Here is a 22,346-nt window from a genome sequence, read left to right as displayed (position 1 = left end):
TCACAGCTCTAGGGGAAGGATACTGTAAAATCACCATTCTCCAGGGGGAAGGTTACTGCAAAATCCCTATTCCCTTCCCACCCCACTAACCTGCTTTCCAGCTCCGTTCTGTGCAAGGCAACAAAAGAACCCAGCCAATCAGCTGGGACTTGGGAGGCAGAGAATAGATGGGGGTGGGGCCAGTCAGGTGGTATTTGCCAGTTCTCCTAACTACTCAAAATTTCTGCTACTGGCTCTCCAAAACTGGTCAGAACCTGCTGAATACCACCTGTGAATACCACAGTGAGTGATGACACAAAGTAGGTGGAACAACACTACACATGATCAGAGCTGGGATAATTTCTCTCTTAGGAAAGAGTGCCGAGTTTATTTATTTTATCATATTTATTATAGCTACCTATCTCACATAGTGATTCTGAATGGCGTACGCAATAAATACATTAAAACTACAATTTAAATTTAAAAAATCTAAAAGGAAACAAGACTGAAGCAGCAAAGCATACAAAGAGCGCATTTTACTAATCTTATAAATCATGAATGAGTGAGCATAAATCTCAGCACTAAATGTACTGAAAGGAGTGGAGATCTTCCTCTGTGATTTTCCAATGATGATTTCCATCCTAGAAAATCTTTGTGAATGTAGGATATTGTGCGTGTTAATGAAAGTTCCCACCCAGTTACTCTTGGGTTAAAAAGCTTATTTGTGGCTTTCATCAAAATGCACAATTATGGGTTCATGTGCTGTAGACTTCAGAAATTTTAGGAAGTCATCTGGGTGCAGGCCCATAGTTGCTGCATTGGTCATTGGGTGAAAATAAATCCTATCATGACCTCCTTGCAGAAATCCAGCATCCAAAACAAAGTTCACATTTCCCTGATCACAGAAAAGAGCTAAGGGGGTTGCACATCCTTGGCCAACTTTCAGTTTGTCCAACATGGCTGCTTCATCAGCAAAGCGCAGGTTCCCACTTCCAACACCCAGTTTCTTTGCCAAATCATTTAAATTGATTTGTCGATCATGCAGAACTGTCACCAGCCAAAAGCTTTTTTTCTTCTTATCTTTAAGGAAAAGGTTTTTGCTGTGAGCTCCATTTAAGTGTTGTACATAAGGCATCATTTCTTCCACTGTGAAGACCTAGAAGAGAGAAACGAAGTGTGACTTCCTTGAACTATTAAAAAACTGCATTTGAACTACACTTGCAGCATTTCCTCTTTATAAAGGCCACTGAAATAAACAAGATCAATGCAACAACCCTGCACATTTCAATTTGATACTACTTCAGCAATCCACATAAATTCTAATCATATAGTCCAAAATAAGAAAATACGTTCTTGAACCCATATTTTCAGTGCCAAAAATTATATTACTGAAATTTGGCAGTAAACAAGGGTGAACAAAGGTGATTCAACAGGATTAATTAGATTGGCTTACATACCTAAATGTTTTTTAAAAAGTTAAAATCCTTTCCCCTGCTCAGGTTAATATCCCACATCTTTCACATTGTTTAACATGATATAGATTGCAGCCATTCAAAGGAAATCAAGAAGCCTCTCAGCATAATCCAAAATAATGTTTTTCTTAGCACTTTAAATTTATTCCATTTGTTTTAATTAGTATAACATTAACAAATGTTTATACTGAAGAACATCAGAAAAGGATATATTTGACTGATTTGGACAATCAGTTGACATTGCTAAAATCCCTCAGTAAGGCTAACCTTTCATAGGGCTTATCAAACTCAAACAAGCCATATTATGTCTTCGTGTGTAGCTTGTAACAGCTTAAGTCATGTGTATTGTACTCTAGGACATTATCAGTGACATAGATATGGCAGCATGTTAACATGGCTTATAATTTAACGTGTTATGCAGGTCTTCTGTACCCGGACATAAAAGTCGGATGTGTTTTGTTATCACTTCACTGCCATCTAGTAATACCTCTCTGTCTAGCGTGCGGATACAACTAACAAGCCTGCAAATTTCAGAGAAATAAATTCCATTAACTCAGGCCGACTCGTTTCACGTGCATCGACTTGGTAGTAAGCTACTCTCCATTTTTGGAAAAAGGAAGTGATAAAAAAAAAAGATGGATCAGCCACGTCCCAGCCGCCTTTCCCTGCACACCGGCTTCTCCATTGGCCGTTTCCAGCCCTCCTCCCCAGAACGCTTCATTTTGCGGCTTCTTCACTCACTTCGGGGTGTTCCACGCTGAGTGCTTGGATGCCCAGGCCCTGCAAATGAGCCTCCAGCGCCTCTCGAAGCCCCTTTGGAGGCGGCTCGGCCATTGCAGCCCCGCCCCACAGTACTTGCCGCAAGCCTTTCGGGAAGACTGAGCAGGAAGGCGGAGACGATTTTCTTGACCAACAACAGCTTCCTTCCTATCCCAGAGCGGCCATCGGCGACAGGAAAAGGAAGACACGTCACGACTTGAAGCGCTGCCCGTTTGCTGCTGGATGGCAGCGCGTAGCCAACCTTGCCCGTTTTTTAAAAGTTGAACCCATGGGAAACTACCAGGAGATTCCAGAGAAATAAATTAGACACCGTAGTAGAAAAACATCCTGGAAACAGGTATTCCATATTTTGCCAAAATCAGTATGCGAATTGTTTCTATGACGTTACTAGCAGTTTGATCTGGATTGCAGTGTGAACATCTATTCTGTGTTTGGCTTAGTATTGTGGGCAACAATGGCGTTTATTCAACAATAAAACCCCAGTGACTTTACTGTAATTCCGCAGGTTCCATGGAAGCATGCAGGGATTGGAACACTTTTGGGATAGTTTTATCTTGTTCTTTAGCTGCCCTCACCTTTTCAATAAATAAATAGGGCTTCCCTGATTAGTGTCCTTGTCATCTGTAAGTCTCCAATTTTTGATTCCCAGACAACCTTACCATTGCTCACGCTGGCATGGCATTTCAGAGTTCTGACCATATGGTTACTGGAGTCTGATTTGTCTTAAAGGAAGCTATTTCTTTTAAAACACCTTTCAAAGGAATGTGATTGGAGAATGTTGATTTAAAACACAGTGTTCACATGCTGTATTAAAAGCTGCAGCTCATTTTAACCATGAGGTCTGAACAATGCTTACACCCAAGCTAGCCCATGACAGTCCGGTTTCGAGAGGGCCTCTCAAACTGCTTTGCAGCCCACATAGAGCACTCCCAAATACTTTTCTGCCCCTGCAACATTTTGTAGGCACCGAAGATGCCACCCAGTACCTTCCTAAATATATCTTGCAAAAAGTATTATTTATCCAGTAATAAAATTGAATACTGGTGTTTCAGTTAATGTAAAACTAGCAAATAAGTGGACAAAGTAAAATAACTGTTTTCAGTCATACTTTGAGGTTTATTTAGCACATTTGTTTAATGATATATCATGATACTTCTTCATTTTTGACTCACAAGTAACTTTTGTTGTGTTGTTTTAAAAAGCTTCAGTTTTGGGGCTCAGGTTACCAAACTTATCCCCATAAGCATTACAACTTTAGTTTGAGTGTTCTAGTTCAGAGTTGTATATGAATTCAGTCTATGATTTGCAAGGAAATGTTTATTCAACAAATAAACAGTTTATTAACACTGTTAATAATAAAAACTGTTTCTCCAAAGTAAAGTGCCATTGGTAATGTTTGCTTGTCTTGATGAGAATTAAAGTCCAACATGTAAGGAAGACAGTACTGATTGCCACATCTCTCATTTCAAAATGACCTTTTCTATTAACTTCCATTATTACCTGTATATATACAATCCCAATTGTACAAACCAAACCACCCTCTTGATAATTACATTTTTAACCAAGTGAGCTGTCAAAACACAGTTGATCAGTTTAATTTCTGATTTTATGCAGAAAAAACTATGCAATAACATGTGAAAAATGCTTTAGAATAAAACTTTATTCTAAATAGGCAATTTAATTTGAAAACAAATTACTCAAACGCCACATGTCATTTGGAGTTTTCTTTGTTGCTTCTTTGTACTACAATATTTAAGTATAAATATAGATCTGAATAATACTTAAAATTGCATCTATCTTGTATTCAGGCTTCATATGGAAATATTTATGATGCAATCTTAGGACTATCAATTCAAAACTAAACTACATTGATTTTAATACTTTTTATTCCAGGTATGTGTACTTAGGAGGTAAACCTTTTTTCATAATTAGTTGCCAATGTAGCATAATTGCAGATTTTTAATAATGACATATTCTATTTTATTCTATATTAATATAGTGAACTATTGTTTGAAAGCATGCTTGGAAGCTATGTCGAGAAATTGGTAGTGTCTTTTTTAAAATAACAAATCTTAGAAATTTATTCACCATCAAGTCTGATAGCACTGCTTATAAATTCAGGAGCAACACTTTAAATATATATATATACATATGTATTTCCTATAGTGAATAATTTCCAATGGGTTCAATGAGACTTACTTTTAGATAAGTAGACGTAGAGTTATGGTCTAAACTACTTTTATTATAAACCAGCCAAACAGCAAATCAAATAATTGAATTGATTTTAATCATCAAAAAAAAAAATCTGAATTCTGAAATACAAGACATTTTTACTAGGAAGTTCACAGAACACAGATGAGATTCATTTCTGAATAAACATGGGATTGCATTTTGGACTGAAATGGATATGTTTCAATGCTTGATTTTTATTTTGTTTGCCATTATAAAATATAATAGGTTCATTTGTATAAGTTCTGTTAAAATGAATTCATGATTTTATACAGCTACCATTCTTTAAATGGAATTTGCATAATAAAACCTCTTTGCACAAGACTCTCTTAGAATCCTGTTACTTTTAATGTGTGCAGCAGAAAGAGTTTGTTAAGAGCAACAACATGTTCTAATCTTGGTCATTTAATGGTAATCAGAATAAATTAGCATTCATTTTGAAGAAACATAGATATTAAGTTGAACGGCCTTAATTATGCATTCACCCTTATTTGGCACTGACCATATGGATTGTAAAATGAATTGCATTTGTACTGAATAACAACTGTTTATAGCGTGTTCCATTAAGTAAAGCAATAATTTAATTATTTAAACTTATAGTAACCATTATTGGTTAGCTATTTTATCATTTAGTGGGCATGTACATACAACAGTTCATTTAGTGACCTTCGAAAAAAGTGACATGACCAATTTTCACATTTATGACCATTGCAGCATCCCTATAGTCATGTGATCAAAACTCAAACCTTTGGCACCTGAGTCATATTTATGACAGTTGCAGTGTCCCAGAATCATGTGATTCCCTTTTGCGACCTTTTGACAAGCAAAGTTAATGGGGAAGCCACATTCACTTAACAACCATATTACTAACTTAACAGCTGCAGTGATTCACTTAACTGTGGTAAGAAAGTTCATAAACGGGGCAAAACCCCACAAATCTCTTCCTTAGCAACATAAATTTGGGACTTAGTTGTAGTCATAGGTCGAGGACTATCTGTACTTTTATACTGGCAGGTCTTAGAGCCAAACATTTTATTGTAATTGCTTGCATTCATTTTTACAAGTTTATATATAATACCTGTATCTCTTGTGAATGATGATCTTAGACACTGTATTTTTAAAAAAATGAAATAAATTGAATTCTATGTTGTATCTTTAGAAATAATCTTGATTGTGGTATCAATGATTCCATACCATTAGAATTTCCCCCCAAATACTCTGTTTTGAGCTACCTTTCACTACCATTGCAGGTCTTATTCCCATTTGCTCCACTGCAGCTTTGAGTCAGTTTCAAATGCTACATTTTATGGACATTGTGTCCAGATTATAATGCCATCTATTCAAACATGTCATTATGATTGAAATTTGCTAACATTGCCCGATTACCAAAATAATCCATATAATAGTAAAGCAAACAGAGTTGAAATATTTTCTTATTTACTAGAAGCATGCCTCATTGACTAAACTGGGGCTTATCTCCAACTAGATCTAAACAGAATGAGACTATTTAACTTTGTATTACAGCAAAATGTCATTTTGAATAAATACAGTAAGTCCCACTTATCCCACATATTCTGTGGTTCAGCCATTCAGGCCCTTTTCCTAGATGCTCCTTTTCATTCATGTGCTCTCCACCCCCCAAAGAAAACACTTTCCCTTTCTTCTCGCCACCCTGCTTCATCTGTCATCAATAGCAAGAGAATGAGGGTACAAATGTGGCAGAGTTATAGCTCTTTTGGTACCAGCTCTCTTACCCTGGATCTCATGGATCAGATAGCTGATCTTCTATCAAGTGAAACTTCTATCAGATGCTGGAATGAATATTCCCTATCTCACTCTTCCCCCAATGTCTTATGCAGACAGAGCCTTATTCTGCTTCCTTGGCAAGGCAGAACAGAGTTTGAAAATGTAATCAACACTTCTTTGTGTCAGTATACTTTCCTGCCAACTCTCACACTGGGTAACAGACAGACTTCAGTGGAAGTCTTCATGAGGAAGACCCCAAGATATTATTATCATGATTGTTATTCCACATCAATTCACTGAAAGATGCGGTTATGGACTGTACACACTGGTGTACTGTGTCTAAAGGAGGACTTGACTGTCTCCAGTCCTTTTCCAGCCCTAGAACCAATACTTTATTATATCCAAGAAAATATACGATTTTTGGCAAATGTTTTAAGTCTTTTCTCCTTGCTGCAGATGAGTCTAACAGTCTAAATTCTAACAATAAGTGCCCCGCTAGACCAAATTTCAAATAGAAATATATATGAAAGACCTCTGTTAGTGCAATTTATGACTTCAAAAGATGCAACTCTCTGCTCCCCCCAAACAACAAATTCAACCATTCTAATAGTATGCAAGAAATATCAGTGTGTAAAGATGTAAACGCAGCGGTTAAATATTAAACTTTTGTGTAAAGAAATAATGAAGCTGCTTTAAACTGAAGAACTCACACGTTCCTAAATGCATATGTTGTCCTTGGGAGTCAACCTCGAAACAAATGGGCTTACTATTTTTTCCACTTAAGCCTACATTCAGAAGTTTCTTCGGGCAATCTTTTGAAAAGTTTCTCATTGGGGGCTGTCCTAAGTTATACCTTTTCATTGGCAAAAAAGGTACGTAATCGGGGTCATTTTAAAACTCAGTCAGTTTCAGCCCTTACCTGACCTGAGGGCAAACGAAAGTCGGGTGGCTATGGGAATTAATACTGAGCGTGCGCGAAAACTCCGCCTGCTCAATTGCTTTGGCTTGGGCGAGTTTGGCGTTTTTTGTTTCCTTCGCCCACTTTTTTTTTTTTTTTAGCATGGCTCCTACTTTTTCGATTTTTGCTGAACGGATTCATCTAGAAAAGCAGATAACCGAAGAGGTCACGAATGAATAGCGGGACGATAAAAGTCAGTAGCGAATATCAACGCTATGCTTTTTGGCCCTTGCTTGCAAGAGGGAGGCGCGCTCAAACGGCTGGAAGTAGAAGAGTGACGAGTTGAGGGGGCGGGCGTGCGCCATCTTCTGGCTGGGCGGCAGTAAAGCGCTTAAAGAGGCGGAAGGCAATAGGCGAGATGTTGAAAGAAAAGAAAAGAAAAAAAACCACAGGGAAGGCTCGGTGGATTTGTCTGTTTTTTCAGCTTCTGGATATTTATTTATTTATTTATTTGATTTGCCAATTGTTTACAAGATAAGTATAAGTGTATACATAGTTGTGAATACATGAAATGGGTACATATAAGAAAAATAAAAGAAGAATAAGAGAAACGATGAAGATGGGGGTAAGATGAAGATGGCGGCGCCCGTGATCGGCGGGGCAGGAAGACGGTGAGGGAACGGCGGCATCAGGCGAACTTCGCCTAGATAGTCCGACGGGCCTCTTGCTTGGCGCTCTCGGGACTTGGACTCGAATAGAACTAGTTTAGAGTAAACGTTTGGCGGATTGCTGGCCTTTCAAAACAATATCGCCCACGTGAAAGCTGAAGAAGCCTGGACTAAGAAGTAATTAGAAATAAACGGGCGGCGGATAGAGCATCCTCGATCGTCACGAGAGAGGGAAAAGTAAGAGAAGACAAAGATACAAAGACTCATTCGGGGCATGGAGCGAGCGTTCTCATGACCCGCGAAAGAGCGCAAACAGACAGCCCGGAGGCGCAAAGGCAAGCGGGCGAGGGCCGGGAGTGGAGGGGGACGCCTTTTAACCGGGACGCCTTTTTAACCTCGCAGGCAAAGAAGAATCCGAGCGGCGGATCCGCGGAAAAGCAGGGCTCGATCTTGCAAAGGATCCGCTGGGAATCCAAGATCCCAGGAACTTGGCGTCTTAGGAGTTAGGATTTTCTGTCCCAAAGTTGGTTGGGGAGACGACGGGCAGCGAGGAGGGAAAAAGTCGGAGGTGACACCGCTGCCGCTGCTACCCTGCCGCCCCCATTTCCCTCTTCCCTCTTTTCTCCTCGCCAAATTGCTAATCCGGACTCCAAGAGTGATAGAAGCAGAGGTATATTAAAGCCAGGAGTGAATGCTCAATACAAATCTGAGTCTACACAGTAAAAATATAAACTGTTTGAATTTACCAGTGCAAGACGGCCTCTTTCTCTTAAAAGCAACAAACTTTGAAAGTGTATTCAGTTAACTAGGAGGGGCCCAGAAATCTCATTCATCAAGGGAAAACAAAAACAAATAGTTTCCTGTGAGCTGTTCAATCTTTCCTTCACTCGGATAAAAACCCTTGGAACATTGTGTTACAACTTCCTGTTTACAGAGTAATAGCGATCTGCTATTCAAAGAAGCGATAAATTCCTCCCATTCAGCTGCTAGTAAAACAATTAACCCGCTCCTTGCAGACTCTTAATACTACCTCATTACCTCAAATCTTACAACTTTTCTACCTCATCACCTATATCAACGATTAGATAATCAATTTCTATAAAATATTTTATTAATGGTTTAATTGATTTATTGTTTTTAATTGATTAGTGTGATTAGAGTGTTTAGTGCAAATAGTGTGATTACTGACTAGTTTAAAAGATCAAAATTCATGTAATTTAATTGAATAGCAAAATCATTGATTTAGTTAATTTAAATGAACAGTGTGATTAATGATTAGTGTAATTGATTAGTGATTAGAGTAATTAATTGATCAGGCTGATTGTTGCTCAGGAATATTATCTGACTTGAGAGATTACTGCAATTGATTGTTTGATGTAATATTGGCTATATAGATTACCCAAAATTGTTCCTTTAATTAATTCAATCAACGTACTATTTTAACAATCCTACCATGCCAAAAAGAAAATCCTACGTCAAACCACAACCTAAAGAGAAGATGATCCCCACCAATGAACCACAAGACTCCTGCACATGCCTTAAATGCTACAAAAATCTAAAGGATAATGAAAACTCCATCAAATGTTCTCTGTGTAAAAATACACTCACCATGACTGCTTGGGATTACCTGAGCAGATGATTCAATACCTAAAATCATCCAATGAGTTTCCATATTTCTGCAAATCATGCAGACCCAAACTGGATCTGTCTGAAAGAGTTGATACCATCGAAACCATTGAAACATCCCCTACCATCGAAACCATTAAAACATCCTCAACACCATAGTAGCATCCCTGGACGCCGTAAAAGAAAGAATATCCAACCTTGAAAAAAAGACACAACGCAAAAACCTGAACATCCAATAGCTACAAACCACATCTCTACCAAACAACCACAATCCAATCCAAAACCCAATCCACAAATAAACACAACCCAGACAAATATTGATATCCCAATCCTCATCAGAGAAGCCGTTGAGCGTGAACGGAAACGTCCAAACGCCATCTTATTTGGTCTAGAAGACATCAATGTCAATGATGACATCACAACTGTCCGAAACATCATCAGAGATTATCAAGCATCAACCATCTCCGCTGATGATATACTTGACATTTCCGCATCGACCGAGAGCTCAAAAATAGAGACGGCTCTGCGGCCCACGCTTGTGCAGGGTCATTTGCAAAAATGAATCAAGCAAACGTAAATTCATTTATACTATAAACTCACTCGCCAAAACCAACACCAACCATAAGAACCTCGTTGCCGCCCTGACCTAACCATACAGCAACGTGCCCGCTCCGTGTACTCCGCATCGAACTCAAAAACCGTCTAGACAATGGAGAGAAGGACCTGTACATTGACTACCATGCTGACTGTATCAAAAGTAAGCCACGCAACCCAATACTCAGCTTTTACCCTCAACAACAACCCTACCTCAACCCATCCACCATCACCCAAGACTAGGCACGCACGCCCCAACTACCTCAATTCCAACTACTGCCGGCCTTAAATGCAAACTACTCAATGCAAGAAGCCTCGTGAATAAAATACCTGAATTTCTCTTCCTCCTAAATATGGCTAACTTCGACATTATATTTGTCTGTGAAACATGGCTCAATGCATCTCTCCCGACTCCATTACCACAGTAAGAGACTATCATGTTTACCGATCAGATCGTGAAAATCGTCGAGGAGGTGGTGTTGCTATATTCTATAAAAATCCTTACATCTAAAAATATCCAAGTTACCCAGGAGCTTGCCCTTCCTGAAACCATCATCTGTGAACTATCCTTAAATATCACAATTCGATTCTTACTATGTTACAGAGCACCTGATTATGACATCGAACATGTAAACAAGCTAAATACATTACTAACATGGGCTGCATCCTGCCCATACCCTTTTATCCTTCTTGGTGATTTCAATCTACCTCATATTGACTGGACCCTTAATGATTGTACAACTGAAATCATACACACAACCTTCTACAATGCTATTACAAATCTGGGACTGGAACAACTAGTAACCAACAACACTAGACTAAACAACTGCCTCGATCTCATCTTCTGCAACAGTTTGAATTTAATTTACAGAATACAAACTAAAGAACCCTTTTCCAGTAGTGACCACAATATGATTGACTTTGTCTCAACATACGTCCACACAAAAATCACCACAATGATGTAATCCCTATTGTAACTTCAAAAAGGCAACTATGATCTTATAGACAACGATCTCTCATCCCTTGATTGGCAATCTCTATTCACTGGATGCAATACCGTTGAAGACCATTACAACATATTTTTACTTGAAGTCAAAAGAGTCATCAAACTATATGTTCCAACAACAACTCCCAAAACAAAACAAAAAGCAGATTACCCATATCAATAAGGAAACTTCAATTCAAAAAGAGATCACTCTGGCGGAAAAACAAATCTGGTCACGTTGCCAATTTCAAAAACCGATACAAAAATTTATGCCACCAGATAAAGACCGAATGCACCAATTATCACATTAAACAAGAGGAAAACCTTCTAAGCACCAATTCCACCCATGCTTTTTACAATTTTGTAAACAACAAACTAAAAGACTCAAGGTCCATCCTCCCTTGATAGGACCTCATGGTAAAGACTGCAACGACGACACCATTAAAGCCAACATCTTTAACACATTCTTCGGCTCAGTATTTGTAAACAGCAATGGATCATGCCCAGTATTTCCTAGCCGTACCAAGATTGAAAAATCTTTCAGGACCAGCTCCTGTTTATTGGAGAGTAGGTTGTTTGTCTCTAAGTGGAGGATGATGGATTGGTTAATAATTGATTCCATGACTTTACAGGTGACGCAGCATAAGGAGATTGGTCTGTAATTTTCAACTAGGCTTGGGTCTCCTTTTTGAAGATGGGGATGACTGTGGCTTGTGACCATAGGTTAGGCAAGGAGCTGGTCCTGAAAGATTTTTCAAAGATTATGCTTAGAGGTTTGGCTATGGCAGTGGATAGCTTTTTTAAGAAGTAGGCACATATTCCATCCGGTCCAATAGATAGAGATGGTTTTAGATTGCGTAGTGCTTTTTCAACATTGTCTTCTGTAAAATCGATATGTATTAGATCATTGTTGTTATCTGTGGTACGGCTAGGAAATACTGGGCATGATCCGTTGCTGTTTACAAATACTGAAAAATACTGTTTAAAAATATCTGAAAGAGTGGCTTCTTTCAGAACTGTGCGTGTGCTTTTCTCTGTTTCTCTAATATTGCTTGCTTCCTTTCTGCAGAAGGTTAGCTTTGTTGGTCTGTATCACCCAAAAAAGGAAAAATAATAGTAATTTTGGCACAAGGGGCCAGCTGATGCTCCTGGGTGGTGTCTTTTTTTGGGGGGGGGGTGTTTTATCAACCACAGCAGTTTATAAGCATATCCTTTCATTGTTAAATTGCTAGGTTCCAGATTTGACAGTTTACTGTTTTATTTAGAAGTCCCAAAGGTGCTTTTTCAGGAGGCAACTGGACTGTCTTGTTTCTTCTTTGAAGACATTTCACTTCTCATCCAAGAGGCTTCTTCAGCTCTGACAGGATAGTGGGAAATGGAAGAATGTATATTCCTTGCAGACAGCTGGTCATTTGCATCCTTTAAGAGGGTTGTTGAAGCATCTGTGTCCTCAGTCACCTGAGTATTGCACCTGGTTCCTGTAGTCTGCATTTTTTTCTTCTTCTCTGGAAATCCATTCCTACTCCCACACCATTCAAAGGGTGTTAATCCCAAATTGTACAGCTAAAAGTCTGCAGAGATTCTCAGTCATCCAGGTCACAGAAAAAACCCAAAGGTGTTTTTTCAAGTTGAAACACCTCCAAATGCTTCATGATAAGCAAAACGTCTTCAAAGAAAAAACAAAGCCCAGTTGCCTCCCGAAATAGCACCTTTGGGACAAGCAAGACCTGAATGACTGAGAATCTCTACAGAGTTTTATTTAGAACCACACTAGATACAGGCTGCAAAAATTCTGATTGCCACAAAACGGCAGCAACAAGATACAGATTTGAACACTGCTACTAGCTACTGGTAGTCCTAATTTTATGATTTATGTAAACAAAATTGGTTATGGCCTCTGTATTTTTGAATACTGGCTTAACAGAAAAAGTTTCATGGTGTAATGCCATCATTTTCTCTTCCAAATCATTGTGGAAGGAAGTTACAGCAGCTTTATTCTCCTTTGCTTCAGGGGTATCTCTTTTAGACTGTCCACTTGAAAATTGGAAATTCAAGCTCTATTTTTTCTTGGTTACAGAGGGAAACATGAATTGGATGCCACCATTGGAGAATTTGGCTCGTTTATTTAGTGCTTGCAGGCAGCTGCACTCCCTGGCTTACCGAAAACAGTGGAAGTCTGTCCTGTCCTCTGCCTACCCCATGTGTCCCATTCAGCTGCATCCGCTGCTCTGGCATCCAGACACCACCTCACAATTTAGGCTTTTTACCACCAAGGAGGTAATTAATAGTTACTTTATTCTTGCATTGAAGGACTTTTGTGTGCCTCTAGCGAAGAAATAAAAGACAATGTTGTTTATAGAGAGATGCAGTAGAGGTAAATATAAATATAAACTTTCCAACAATCAATTCCTTTCTTTACTTTTTATAAATGTTTTGAATTGTAGTTAAGAGGAAGAATTCTGAGTTCACTTGATGCTGTGCCCCTTTCAAGCATTTGTGTTCTATTCAGTGAATGTGATCACGGGGAGATCTTTGTATACTATTGCATGTGTCAACTTCCTGGAAGAATATGTGGGCTTCATTTGAAAAGTATTAAAAATTTTTTTAATTGGGAATCATTTTTCCAAGCTTCAGTTACCCTTTAGTTAGTAATAAATTAACAATTGGAGAAGAAGAGGAATTAGCACAGCATTATTGTCATGAGCCCAGGCAAGCATTAGTGGGGAGTCGAAAGATTGAAATGTGGGTGAAAAGGCACATCACATATACTGACACAGTTTTTCCCTCAGGAGTAGGGGATTTTTTATTTTTAAATTTTATATGCCTATTTAGAACTTACGGTACATTACAAATTTCATTTGTTCCAGAATGACAGGAAATTATGCCATTTTTTAACGGTCATATTCAGAGTGAGTTTGAGGGGCCACAAAATTGGTGAGAATCCACATTTGTGAAGATCATGAGATTCATGACAATCCAGCCCTTTTGTTTATGGCTAAGTATATCGTGGAAACTCAGAAAATGAGTTGATCCAGTGACTAAATATATTGTTCCTAAACTTTCTTGCAGAGAGAGAAATTGGGCAAAGTGAAATTGAAACCTGTTCAGATGAAAGCAAAGAAACAAGAGGTTGAGATAAAGCTCACAATGACTGTGGAGGAGCTTGCAAAAGCGATGCATAAGGATATAGGTGAGCCAGTTCTTTCAAATAATGCCTGGAAATTACAAAAGGAGCGATTCCCGATCTTCCTTTCAGCTGATTGATATCCTTGTGTTGCAGCTTCATTTTTGAATCCCACATATTTAGTTTCAAGGGCAGGGGTATATGCTACACACACACAAAAAAAAACCCCATAGAGCACTGACAGTCCACAATTTTAGAAAAATCTCTGATTTCTTCCTTCTTCCAGGTCATAGTTTCTGATTTTTGTGTACAAACAGATACACAAGGTTCAGATTAACCACTGCCCCTTCATTTCCTTTTTGTGTTTTCCTCTCATATTTTGTGGACTACTGCCTGAGAAACATATCTGGCCTAGTATGCTACCTGAGACTGTGCTCAGACACAGAATTTAGTATTTAATTTGTTCTAATTCTTTAATTGTCTCCCTTTAATCTTTTTTCTTTGCATAAAATATATTTTAATAATGTGATGGTAACAATAACAGCATTGAAATCTGACAAAGCATCGAAGTAGTTGAAGACTGTACATCCTGTCTGGACACTGGAAATTATATGACAAACATTTTCCTCCAGTTAATGCTGCTGTATCATAGGCCTTTTCCTTGGTTGGATCATTGCTCAATGAATGTAATGTTTTTATACTCAGATCACATATATGAAGCTCTGCTGAACACAGACATAGATTTAGATTCACTAGAACCCGATTCGGTCTTGGAAGTAAATTGGATCAAAGATATCATTAAAAAATCTGGCATGCAGTACAAATGGGCTGAACTGAAAGAAGAAAAAGTGAAAGAAAATAAAGACGTGGTTAGAAGGTAACATCAATGCTTAAGTGGTTTTTTATTACTGGATTTAAACATAACTTGTATAATATATGTAACCCATTGTATGTGAAGTGCAGAAAATAATGGGCCCATGAAGACTGAGTTGGTTATTGTCAATCAGTGCCTAAACTGAAGTCCAGTTTTATCTAGACATACTGCTGTGCAAGCTATGATCTATAATGCAGTTAAATCCTTTAAAGGCAACATTGTATTCCATATATCCTATCACTAGGAAACATGTGCAGTGTACTGCTTCTCCCAAAGCCACAATTTAATTTTCAGATAAAAGTAAAATCATGAAAATATTAATTGGAACTTTAATTAGTAACATACATTATATTTCTAATGTGTATTTATTTGGATTATACTACTCATGTTCACTGTGAAAGTATGTACAGTATTGAATTATCTTGCATGAGACCTGCATCCTTTTAGCTATTGTATCAGCTCTATCCATTCCTATTTCATGTATTTGTTTTGCAATTTCATCCCTCAATGTACTTCTTTTATATTGATCACTCACTTTTGTATTCAATCCACTTTAATTCCATGCCCATTTTTTCACTCCATTACCACTGCATTTAAGTTTTTATGTATCTCCGACATACTTAATTCTTGTTTCTGTATAACAGCAATATATGCAGCCATTTAAACTTCTTTAGGAAAGATTCTTTCCCCTATCAGACCATAATACTACTACAACCTTTCTGCTATCTTAACATTTCTCCACCCATATCCTCATCTTCAGTAAACATTGTATCAAACTAGATAAATGCATCTACTTAATCCTTCCTTTTGCCATTTATATATTACTTGCAGTTGTTCACACAATTTTCCTTGTTAGGTAGATTTTTGATACATTTGTGTTTCAGATCCGTGTTTATACTATATGTTTAATATTTTATCTGAACAACATATATTTAATATAATCACAACCATTCCATACACATGTATCCATAAATACATGAAATAGGCACAGGATATCACATATTTTTGATTAATGGTGAACAGTAAGTATTCCATTTATTTTTAAATGTGCTTTTTCTTTCATATATTGTTCTTACTTTATTTAGTAGCTAAACTTCAGTTTCATATTTGTGTGAAGTAAAGCCCATTTATCAGAATCTTTCTCTAAATCAACAAATTTGCTGTAAACATATTTTCTCATGTTCATACATTTTTCAGTGGCCTGGCAAGAATCATAACTATACACATAAACTGCCTAACATCTGAAATTCCTAAATATTGTTCATATTATTTCTTACATATTTCAGTCAACATTTTGCCAAACATTTTCCCAGGCACTGGTAACAAACTAATTATCCCTGTATTTTTAGCATACACTTTTTCTGCCTTTCTATTTGTATGCAAAATGAAGCTATTTCTGTTTAGAGAGAAGAAAAACAGGAAATAAAGTACTACAATGACATCTTCAGTTCATATTCATAGAAAATAGTAGCCCACAAGAATTTTTATCTGCCTTCTACTAATGTTAAACATTTTATTACATTTTGATATGAAATAAAATAATTCACATAACCGTTTAAGTATTTCACATAGTTAATATATTTTATAGTAATCTTTAAAATGGCTAAAAAGGATAGTATGTATGCATGCATTATTTGCTTATACCCCACCTTTATTATTTTTACAAATAACTCAAGATGGCAAACATATCCAACACACCTAATTTCTATTTTCTCAACAACAGTCCTGTGAGGTGGGTTGGCTGAGAGAGAGTAACTGGCCCAAAATCACCTAGCTGGCTTTCACACTAAGGAGGGACTAGAATTTGAAAGTCTCCCAGTTTTTAGTCTGGTACTTTAACCTCTAGACCAAAATAGCTCCCTCCCCCTACTTCCTGGGAAATGCTGAAAGAAGTTAAATTATGAAAGAAAATCATAGTTTGTGATTTTCATGAAATTTGAACTGATGATGTTATAAAACATGCTAATTTATTTAGTGTTAAGAACTGATTGATCCTGTAGGAACTACTGTAACAAAATAAGTTGCTCCTTGGAGAAGTGGTAAAACACCTTCTTTCCTTGCAAAAAATCTTAAATGGGACAGATTTCTCTAAATTCCTGGAAAATCACTTCCAGTGGTGACACTGCAGAGAATCATGGTTCAATGGTCTAATTTGCTCGTGTACAACTTCTGTGTTCTATTCCTGAGTTCAAATAGAATTCATTACAGCAATTCTGTTCATAGTTTTATATAAGCAGTTGATCTGGAAAACCAAAATCTTTACTTAGGGCATGATTGCAACCCTCGTGGGTTTCCCAGTACCCTGAAAATGCAGCTCAAACCTTTGGTGGCAAAAGGGCAGCATTTTCTGACCATTTTTCATGGATAGGCGCATTTAGAGGTGAGACTTTGCCTCTCAGAGGTTATCCAGAGATAATGCAACATTTTCAGTTTTCCTTCTTGTTGCCAATATGATATGTTGTTCACTGAAAAGTTAGAAGCCAAACCTTTACAGGTTCCCTATTTATAATTTAGCCATGAAAAAGCCATGTTTCCTTCTTAGGTAGAAAAACTATACCTTGAGGACACTCTAGTTCCAAACTATTAATTGTCACAAAAAGTTAAAACACAGAGATTGGGAATTTTAAGAGCTTTGTTAAGCATAGAATACAAAACATAAAAAAGGCTTATTTCATGTAAAATTGAATGTGTTACTATTGATTGCAGGCCTCTTCCAAATCCAGCTTTATTAACCCCCAGGCCTCCAGTTATTACCGTATTGGGCCATGTCGATCATGGAAAAACTACATTGCTTGATAGCCTGCGAAATACTAATGTGGCAGCAATGGAGGCAGGAAGTATAACACAACATATCGGTGCCTTTCTTGGTATGATTTATTTGAGTATTATTCTTAGTTGTCTTTGGATGAAGAATAAAAAGTCTGTTGCTTTCCAAATGGTGTTGGACTTCATCTCCCATTATTTCTCATTGATCATGTTGGTACAAGCAGATAAACATTACTGTTCCATTGCTTTTATCTTGTGAATCTAAAAATAACCTAAATATTTTAAATCAGTACAACAGCATCTGGATCGTACTTTATAATGTTGGCAATTTCTCATCTGCAATATTCATTATATCAAAATTGGATTACTACGGGTATAAAATGATAATACGATTTTGATATCATTAAAACAATGTAGTTTCTTGCTCAAGGCTACCTCATAAATTCATAGCAAATAAAAGGACTGTAAGAAGATAATGTGCCTGAAAGTGAGCAAAATGCAAGCTGGAAGGAGGGAAGGTGGAATGTAGAAGTGAAAACAAAAATTAAGGTGCTATGAGATTAGTGAGGTAAAACTAGAATTTGCCAGGCACGAGAAGCCATTATTTTAGTGTATCTCAAATGAACTCCCGGGGCCACCAATAACCTGGGAATATTTGTTAATTCAGAAAGGCAAGACTGTTTAAAAGCTGGATCATATATAAAGACTCTGAATTCTTTGCTGTGCAGTCAGCAATCAACTGTTGTATAGAAGGTTTGTATTCCTCTTCCTGTGTGCAATACAGTCGAATTCAGCTGTTAAGCCTGGGTGCCTTTTGCCAGCTTCAGCGTAGAAATAACTAAATTCAGGCTTAACTACATAGAGGTTTACTGCCAAACCTAGGTGTGAAATCTGACAAAAGTCACCTCTCCTGTCCATGGAGTAAAGTTGTCTCAAGAACTCAAGTTTCAAGTCTTAACTAAACCATATGAAGTTTCTCAGTCTGATCTTAACAGAAAGTAAATACGTGTATCTTTATTTTCTGATGTCAAAAAATGGATCCAACTGGTTTCATTGCCAATAGATTATAGAGCAGGAGCCTCTCTAAGTGGTGCATTGGACCCCTATAATTTCCAACCTCGCTGATTGTTATCTGAGAAAATTGTAGTCCAACATAGCTGGAGGATACCACTTTGGCAAAAGTTAGCAAATAACAGACAAATGAAGACAAACTTCAAGTATCAGAAGTAAAGCCCCATAAAGCATTGTTTTGCAGAAAGATTTAACAGCTGAACATGGACTATAGAAAAGTGATTGTCACTTTTAGGCAATTTTTCTGTTTAGAGTTGAGGAATTATTACAAATCTCATGGAAGCAGCTGTTCAGTGTGAAAGTGATATGAGAAGCATTAAACTCTTGTTCAGAAGATACTGTATATATTCCCAATTGCTTTTGTAGTGCAGTTGCCTTCCGGGGAGAAGGTAACATTCTTGGATACTCCTGGCCATGCTGCCTTTTCAGCCATGAGGGCAAGAGGTACACATATCACTGATATTGTTGTACTGGTGATAGCTGCCGATGATGGTGTGATGGAGCAAACTGTGGAATCCATTCAACATGCTAAAAATGCTAAAGGTATTCATGGATTTTGTTCTCTTTTGGGAAGTTGAGGGAGGAGATAAGTACTACTATTGACATATTTCTGTTACTGAATATCTTATTTTTTGAAGATTCACTATGGAACAAATTACATAAGTATCTGAAACTTGCCCCTCCATGTTTTTTCTCTCTCAGTTCCAATCATTGTTGCCATCAATAAATGTGACAAACCTGAAGCTGATCCTGAAAAAGTAAAGAAACAACTGCTGTCTCATGATATTGTTTGTGAAGACTATGGAGGAGATGTTCAGGCTGTTCCTATCTCTGCATTAAAGGTAACGCAAATCAGTTTCAGTGCCTATTCCTAAGGTAAATCTGTATCACATTATTTGCAGTAAAATTTGATTCGTCAAGACTCACATGATACAACATTGGGTAGAGCTTTTAGGCGAGGAAAACCTTAATCTGAACCTCTACTCAGAGCTATTTGGAGAAAAGCAGTTCTTTCTCAGCATTGAGCAGGAAAACTTCCTAATGAGGAAAAATATTTTATTCTGCTATTTATTCCTACAGGTGAAACTCGAAAAATTAGAATATCGTGCAAAAGTTCATTTATTTCAGTAATGCAACTTAAAAGGTGAACCTAATATATGAGATAGATTCATTACATGCAAAGCAAGATAGTTCAAGCCGTGATGTGTCATAATTGAGATGATTATGGCTTACAGCTCATGAAAACCCCAAATCCACAATCTCAGAAAATTAGAATGTTGTGAAAAGGTTCAATATTCTAGGCTCAAAGTGTCCCACTCTAATCAGTTAATTAAGCCATAACACCTGCAAAGGGTTCCTGAGCCTTTAAATGGTCTCTCAGTCTGGTTCAGTAGGAATCACAATCATGGGAAAGACTGCTGACCTGACAGTTGTACAGAAAACCATCACTGACACCCTCTACAAGGAGGGAAAGCCTCAAAAGGTAATTGCAAAAGAAGTTGGATGTTCCCAAAGTGCTGTATCAAAGCACATTAATAGAAAGTTATGTGGAAGGAAAAAGTGTGGAAGAAAAAGGTGCACAAGCAGCAGGGATGACCGCAGCCTGGAGAGGATTGTCAGGAAAAGGCCATTCAAAAGTGTTGGGGACTTTCACAAGGAGTGGACTGAGGCTGGAGTCAGTGCGTCAAGAGCCACCACACACAGGCGGATCCTGGACATGGGCTTCAAATGTCGTATTCCTCTTTTCAAGCCACTCCTGAACAATAAACAACGTCAGAAGCGTCTTACCTGGGCTAAAGAAAAAAAGGAACTGATTTGTTGCTCAGGGTCCAAAGTCCTCTTTTCTGATGAGAGCAACTTTTGCATCTCATTTGGAAACCAAGGACCCAGAGTCTGGAGGAAGAATGGAGAGGCACACACTGCAAGATGCTTGAAGTCCAGTGTGAAGTTTCCACAGTCTATGTTGATTTGGGGAGCCATGTCATCTGCTGGTGTTGGTCCACTGTGCTTCATTAAGTCCAGGGTCAACGCAGCCGTCTACCAGGAGATTTTGAAGCACTTCATGCTTCCTTCCGCAGACGAGCTTTATAGGGATGCTGACTTCATTTTCCAGCAGGACTTGGCACCTGCCCACGCTGCCAAAAGCACCAAAACTTGGTTCAATGACCGTGGGGTTACTGTGCTTGATTGGCCAGCAAAGTCACGTGACCTGAACCCCATAGTGAATCTATGGGGTATTGCCAAGAGAAAGATGAGAGACATGAGACCAAACAATGCAGAAGAGCTGAAGGCCGCTATTGAAGCATCCTGGTCTTCCATAACACCTCAGCAGTGCCACAGGCTAATAGCTTCCATGCCATGCCGCATTGAGGCAGTAATTGCTTCAAAAGGGGCCCAGACCAAGTACTGAGTACATATGCATGCTTATACATTTCAGAGGTCCAATATTGTTCTATGTACAATCCTTGTTTTATTGATTGCATGTAATATTCTAATTTTCTGAGATTGTGGATTTGGGGTTTTCATGAGCTGTAAGCCATAATCATCTCAATTATGACAAATCACGGCTTGAACTATCTTGCTTTGCATGTAATGAATCTATCTCATATATTAGGTTCACCTTTTAAGTTGCATTACTGAAATAAATGAACTTTTGCACAATATTCTAATTTTTTGAGTTTCACCTGTAGGTAATGATCTTGGAAGATGTGATTAAAGAAGCTATAGTCAGTCACCAGCGTATCCTAGATTTTAAATTTTCCATGCATACTGAATTACTTACGATGATCGTTAAGTCCTGTCTTTTCTGAATTACTTTTGACTTTTCTGACCTAGAGCCATAACTTGATGAACTTAAAAGAGGCAATTGTAACTCTTGCTGAGGTGATGGAATTGAAGGCAGATAGCACAGGCCTCGTGGAAGGTATTATAATAGAATCTCGCACAGATAAAGGGAAAGGGTGAGCATGCATCTTTTCATTAATTTCATTCTTGGCTGGGAGTTGCTCAAAAATTTCCAATAGTGTAATTAAATAACAATGCATACTAAATTAAAATTTAAAAACAGTTCTGTGTAAATAAAATTAAAATATTGATTTAAAACATGTAATTTTATGTAACAGATAACAGATAATCAGAGTTGGAAGGGACCTTGTAGGTCATCTAGTCCAACCCCCCACCCAAGGGGGAGACCCTACACAATTTCTGACGGATGACAGTCCAATCTTTTCTTGAAAGTCTCAAGCGATGGCGCTCCCACAACTTCTGAGGTCAAGCTGTTCCATTGGTTGATTGTTCTCACTGTCAGAAAGTTTCTCCTTATTTCCAGGTTAAATCTCTCCTTGTTCAGTTTCCATCCTTTATTCCTTGTCTGGCCTACAGGCGCTTTAGAAAATAGCTTGACCTCTTCCTCCCTGTGGCAGCCCCTCAAATATTGGAAGACCACTATCCTGTCTCCCCTGGTCCTTCTCTTTACTAAACTAGCCAAGCCCAGTTCCTGCAACTGTTCGTTGTATGTTTTAGCCTCCAGTCCCC

At 37.9% G+C, this 22,346-nt stretch overlaps 2 protein-coding genes across 4 annotated transcripts in view; one reads left to right on the top strand and one right to left on the bottom strand.

Annotated features, from left to right (window-relative positions):
• Window positions 1–336: 336 nt before the first annotated feature.
• LOC113418054 (prolyl-tRNA synthetase associated domain-containing protein 1-like) lies at window positions 337–2,355 on the bottom strand. The gene is made up of 2 exons (XM_026676714.2): window positions 2,193–2,355; window positions 337–1,135 (listed from the first exon to the last, which is right to left on the bottom strand). The coding sequence occupies exons 1-2, from the start codon at window positions 2,283–2,285 to the stop codon at window positions 698–700; spliced, it is 531 nt and encodes a 176-aa protein (XP_026532499.1). The 5' UTR covers window positions 2,286–2,355; the 3' UTR covers window positions 337–697.
• Window positions 2,356–2,393: 38 nt separating this feature from the next.
• Window positions 2,394–22,346, top strand: part of MTIF2 (mitochondrial translational initiation factor 2) — a 28,479-nt gene continuing 8,526 nt past the window's right edge. The window contains exons 1-8 of one of the 3 annotated variants that reach the window (XM_026676711.2): window positions 2,394–2,568; window positions 13,055–13,254; window positions 14,047–14,167; window positions 14,807–14,978; window positions 17,682–17,842; window positions 19,179–19,355; window positions 19,515–19,654; window positions 21,648–21,772. In XM_026676711.2, the coding sequence (XP_026532496.2) occupies window positions 13,063–13,254; window positions 14,047–14,167; window positions 14,807–14,978; window positions 17,682–17,842; window positions 19,179–19,355; window positions 19,515–19,654; window positions 21,648–21,772 (1,088 nt within the window). In that variant the 5' untranslated portion in view covers window positions 2,394–2,568; window positions 13,055–13,062. Of the gene's footprint in view, window positions 2,569–6,874; window positions 7,079–7,165; window positions 7,358–13,054; window positions 13,255–14,046; window positions 14,168–14,806; window positions 14,979–17,681; window positions 17,843–19,178; window positions 19,356–19,514; window positions 19,655–21,647; window positions 21,773–22,346 lie in introns of those variants that run through there. The other 2 variants (XM_087961064.1, XM_087961073.1) reach the window with 2 other exon arrangements.

This window comes from Notechis scutatus, chromosome 1 (assembly GCF_049901735.1).
Source record: "Notechis scutatus isolate UNSWTSFEM ecotype Mainland chromosome 1, rNotScu1.2, whole genome shotgun sequence".
Classification (NCBI taxonomy): Eukaryota; Metazoa; Chordata; class Lepidosauria; order Squamata; family Elapidae; genus Notechis; species Notechis scutatus.
The sequence above is the reverse complement of the archived record's forward strand: the minus strand, read 5'-3'. Positions and strand labels throughout refer to the sequence as shown.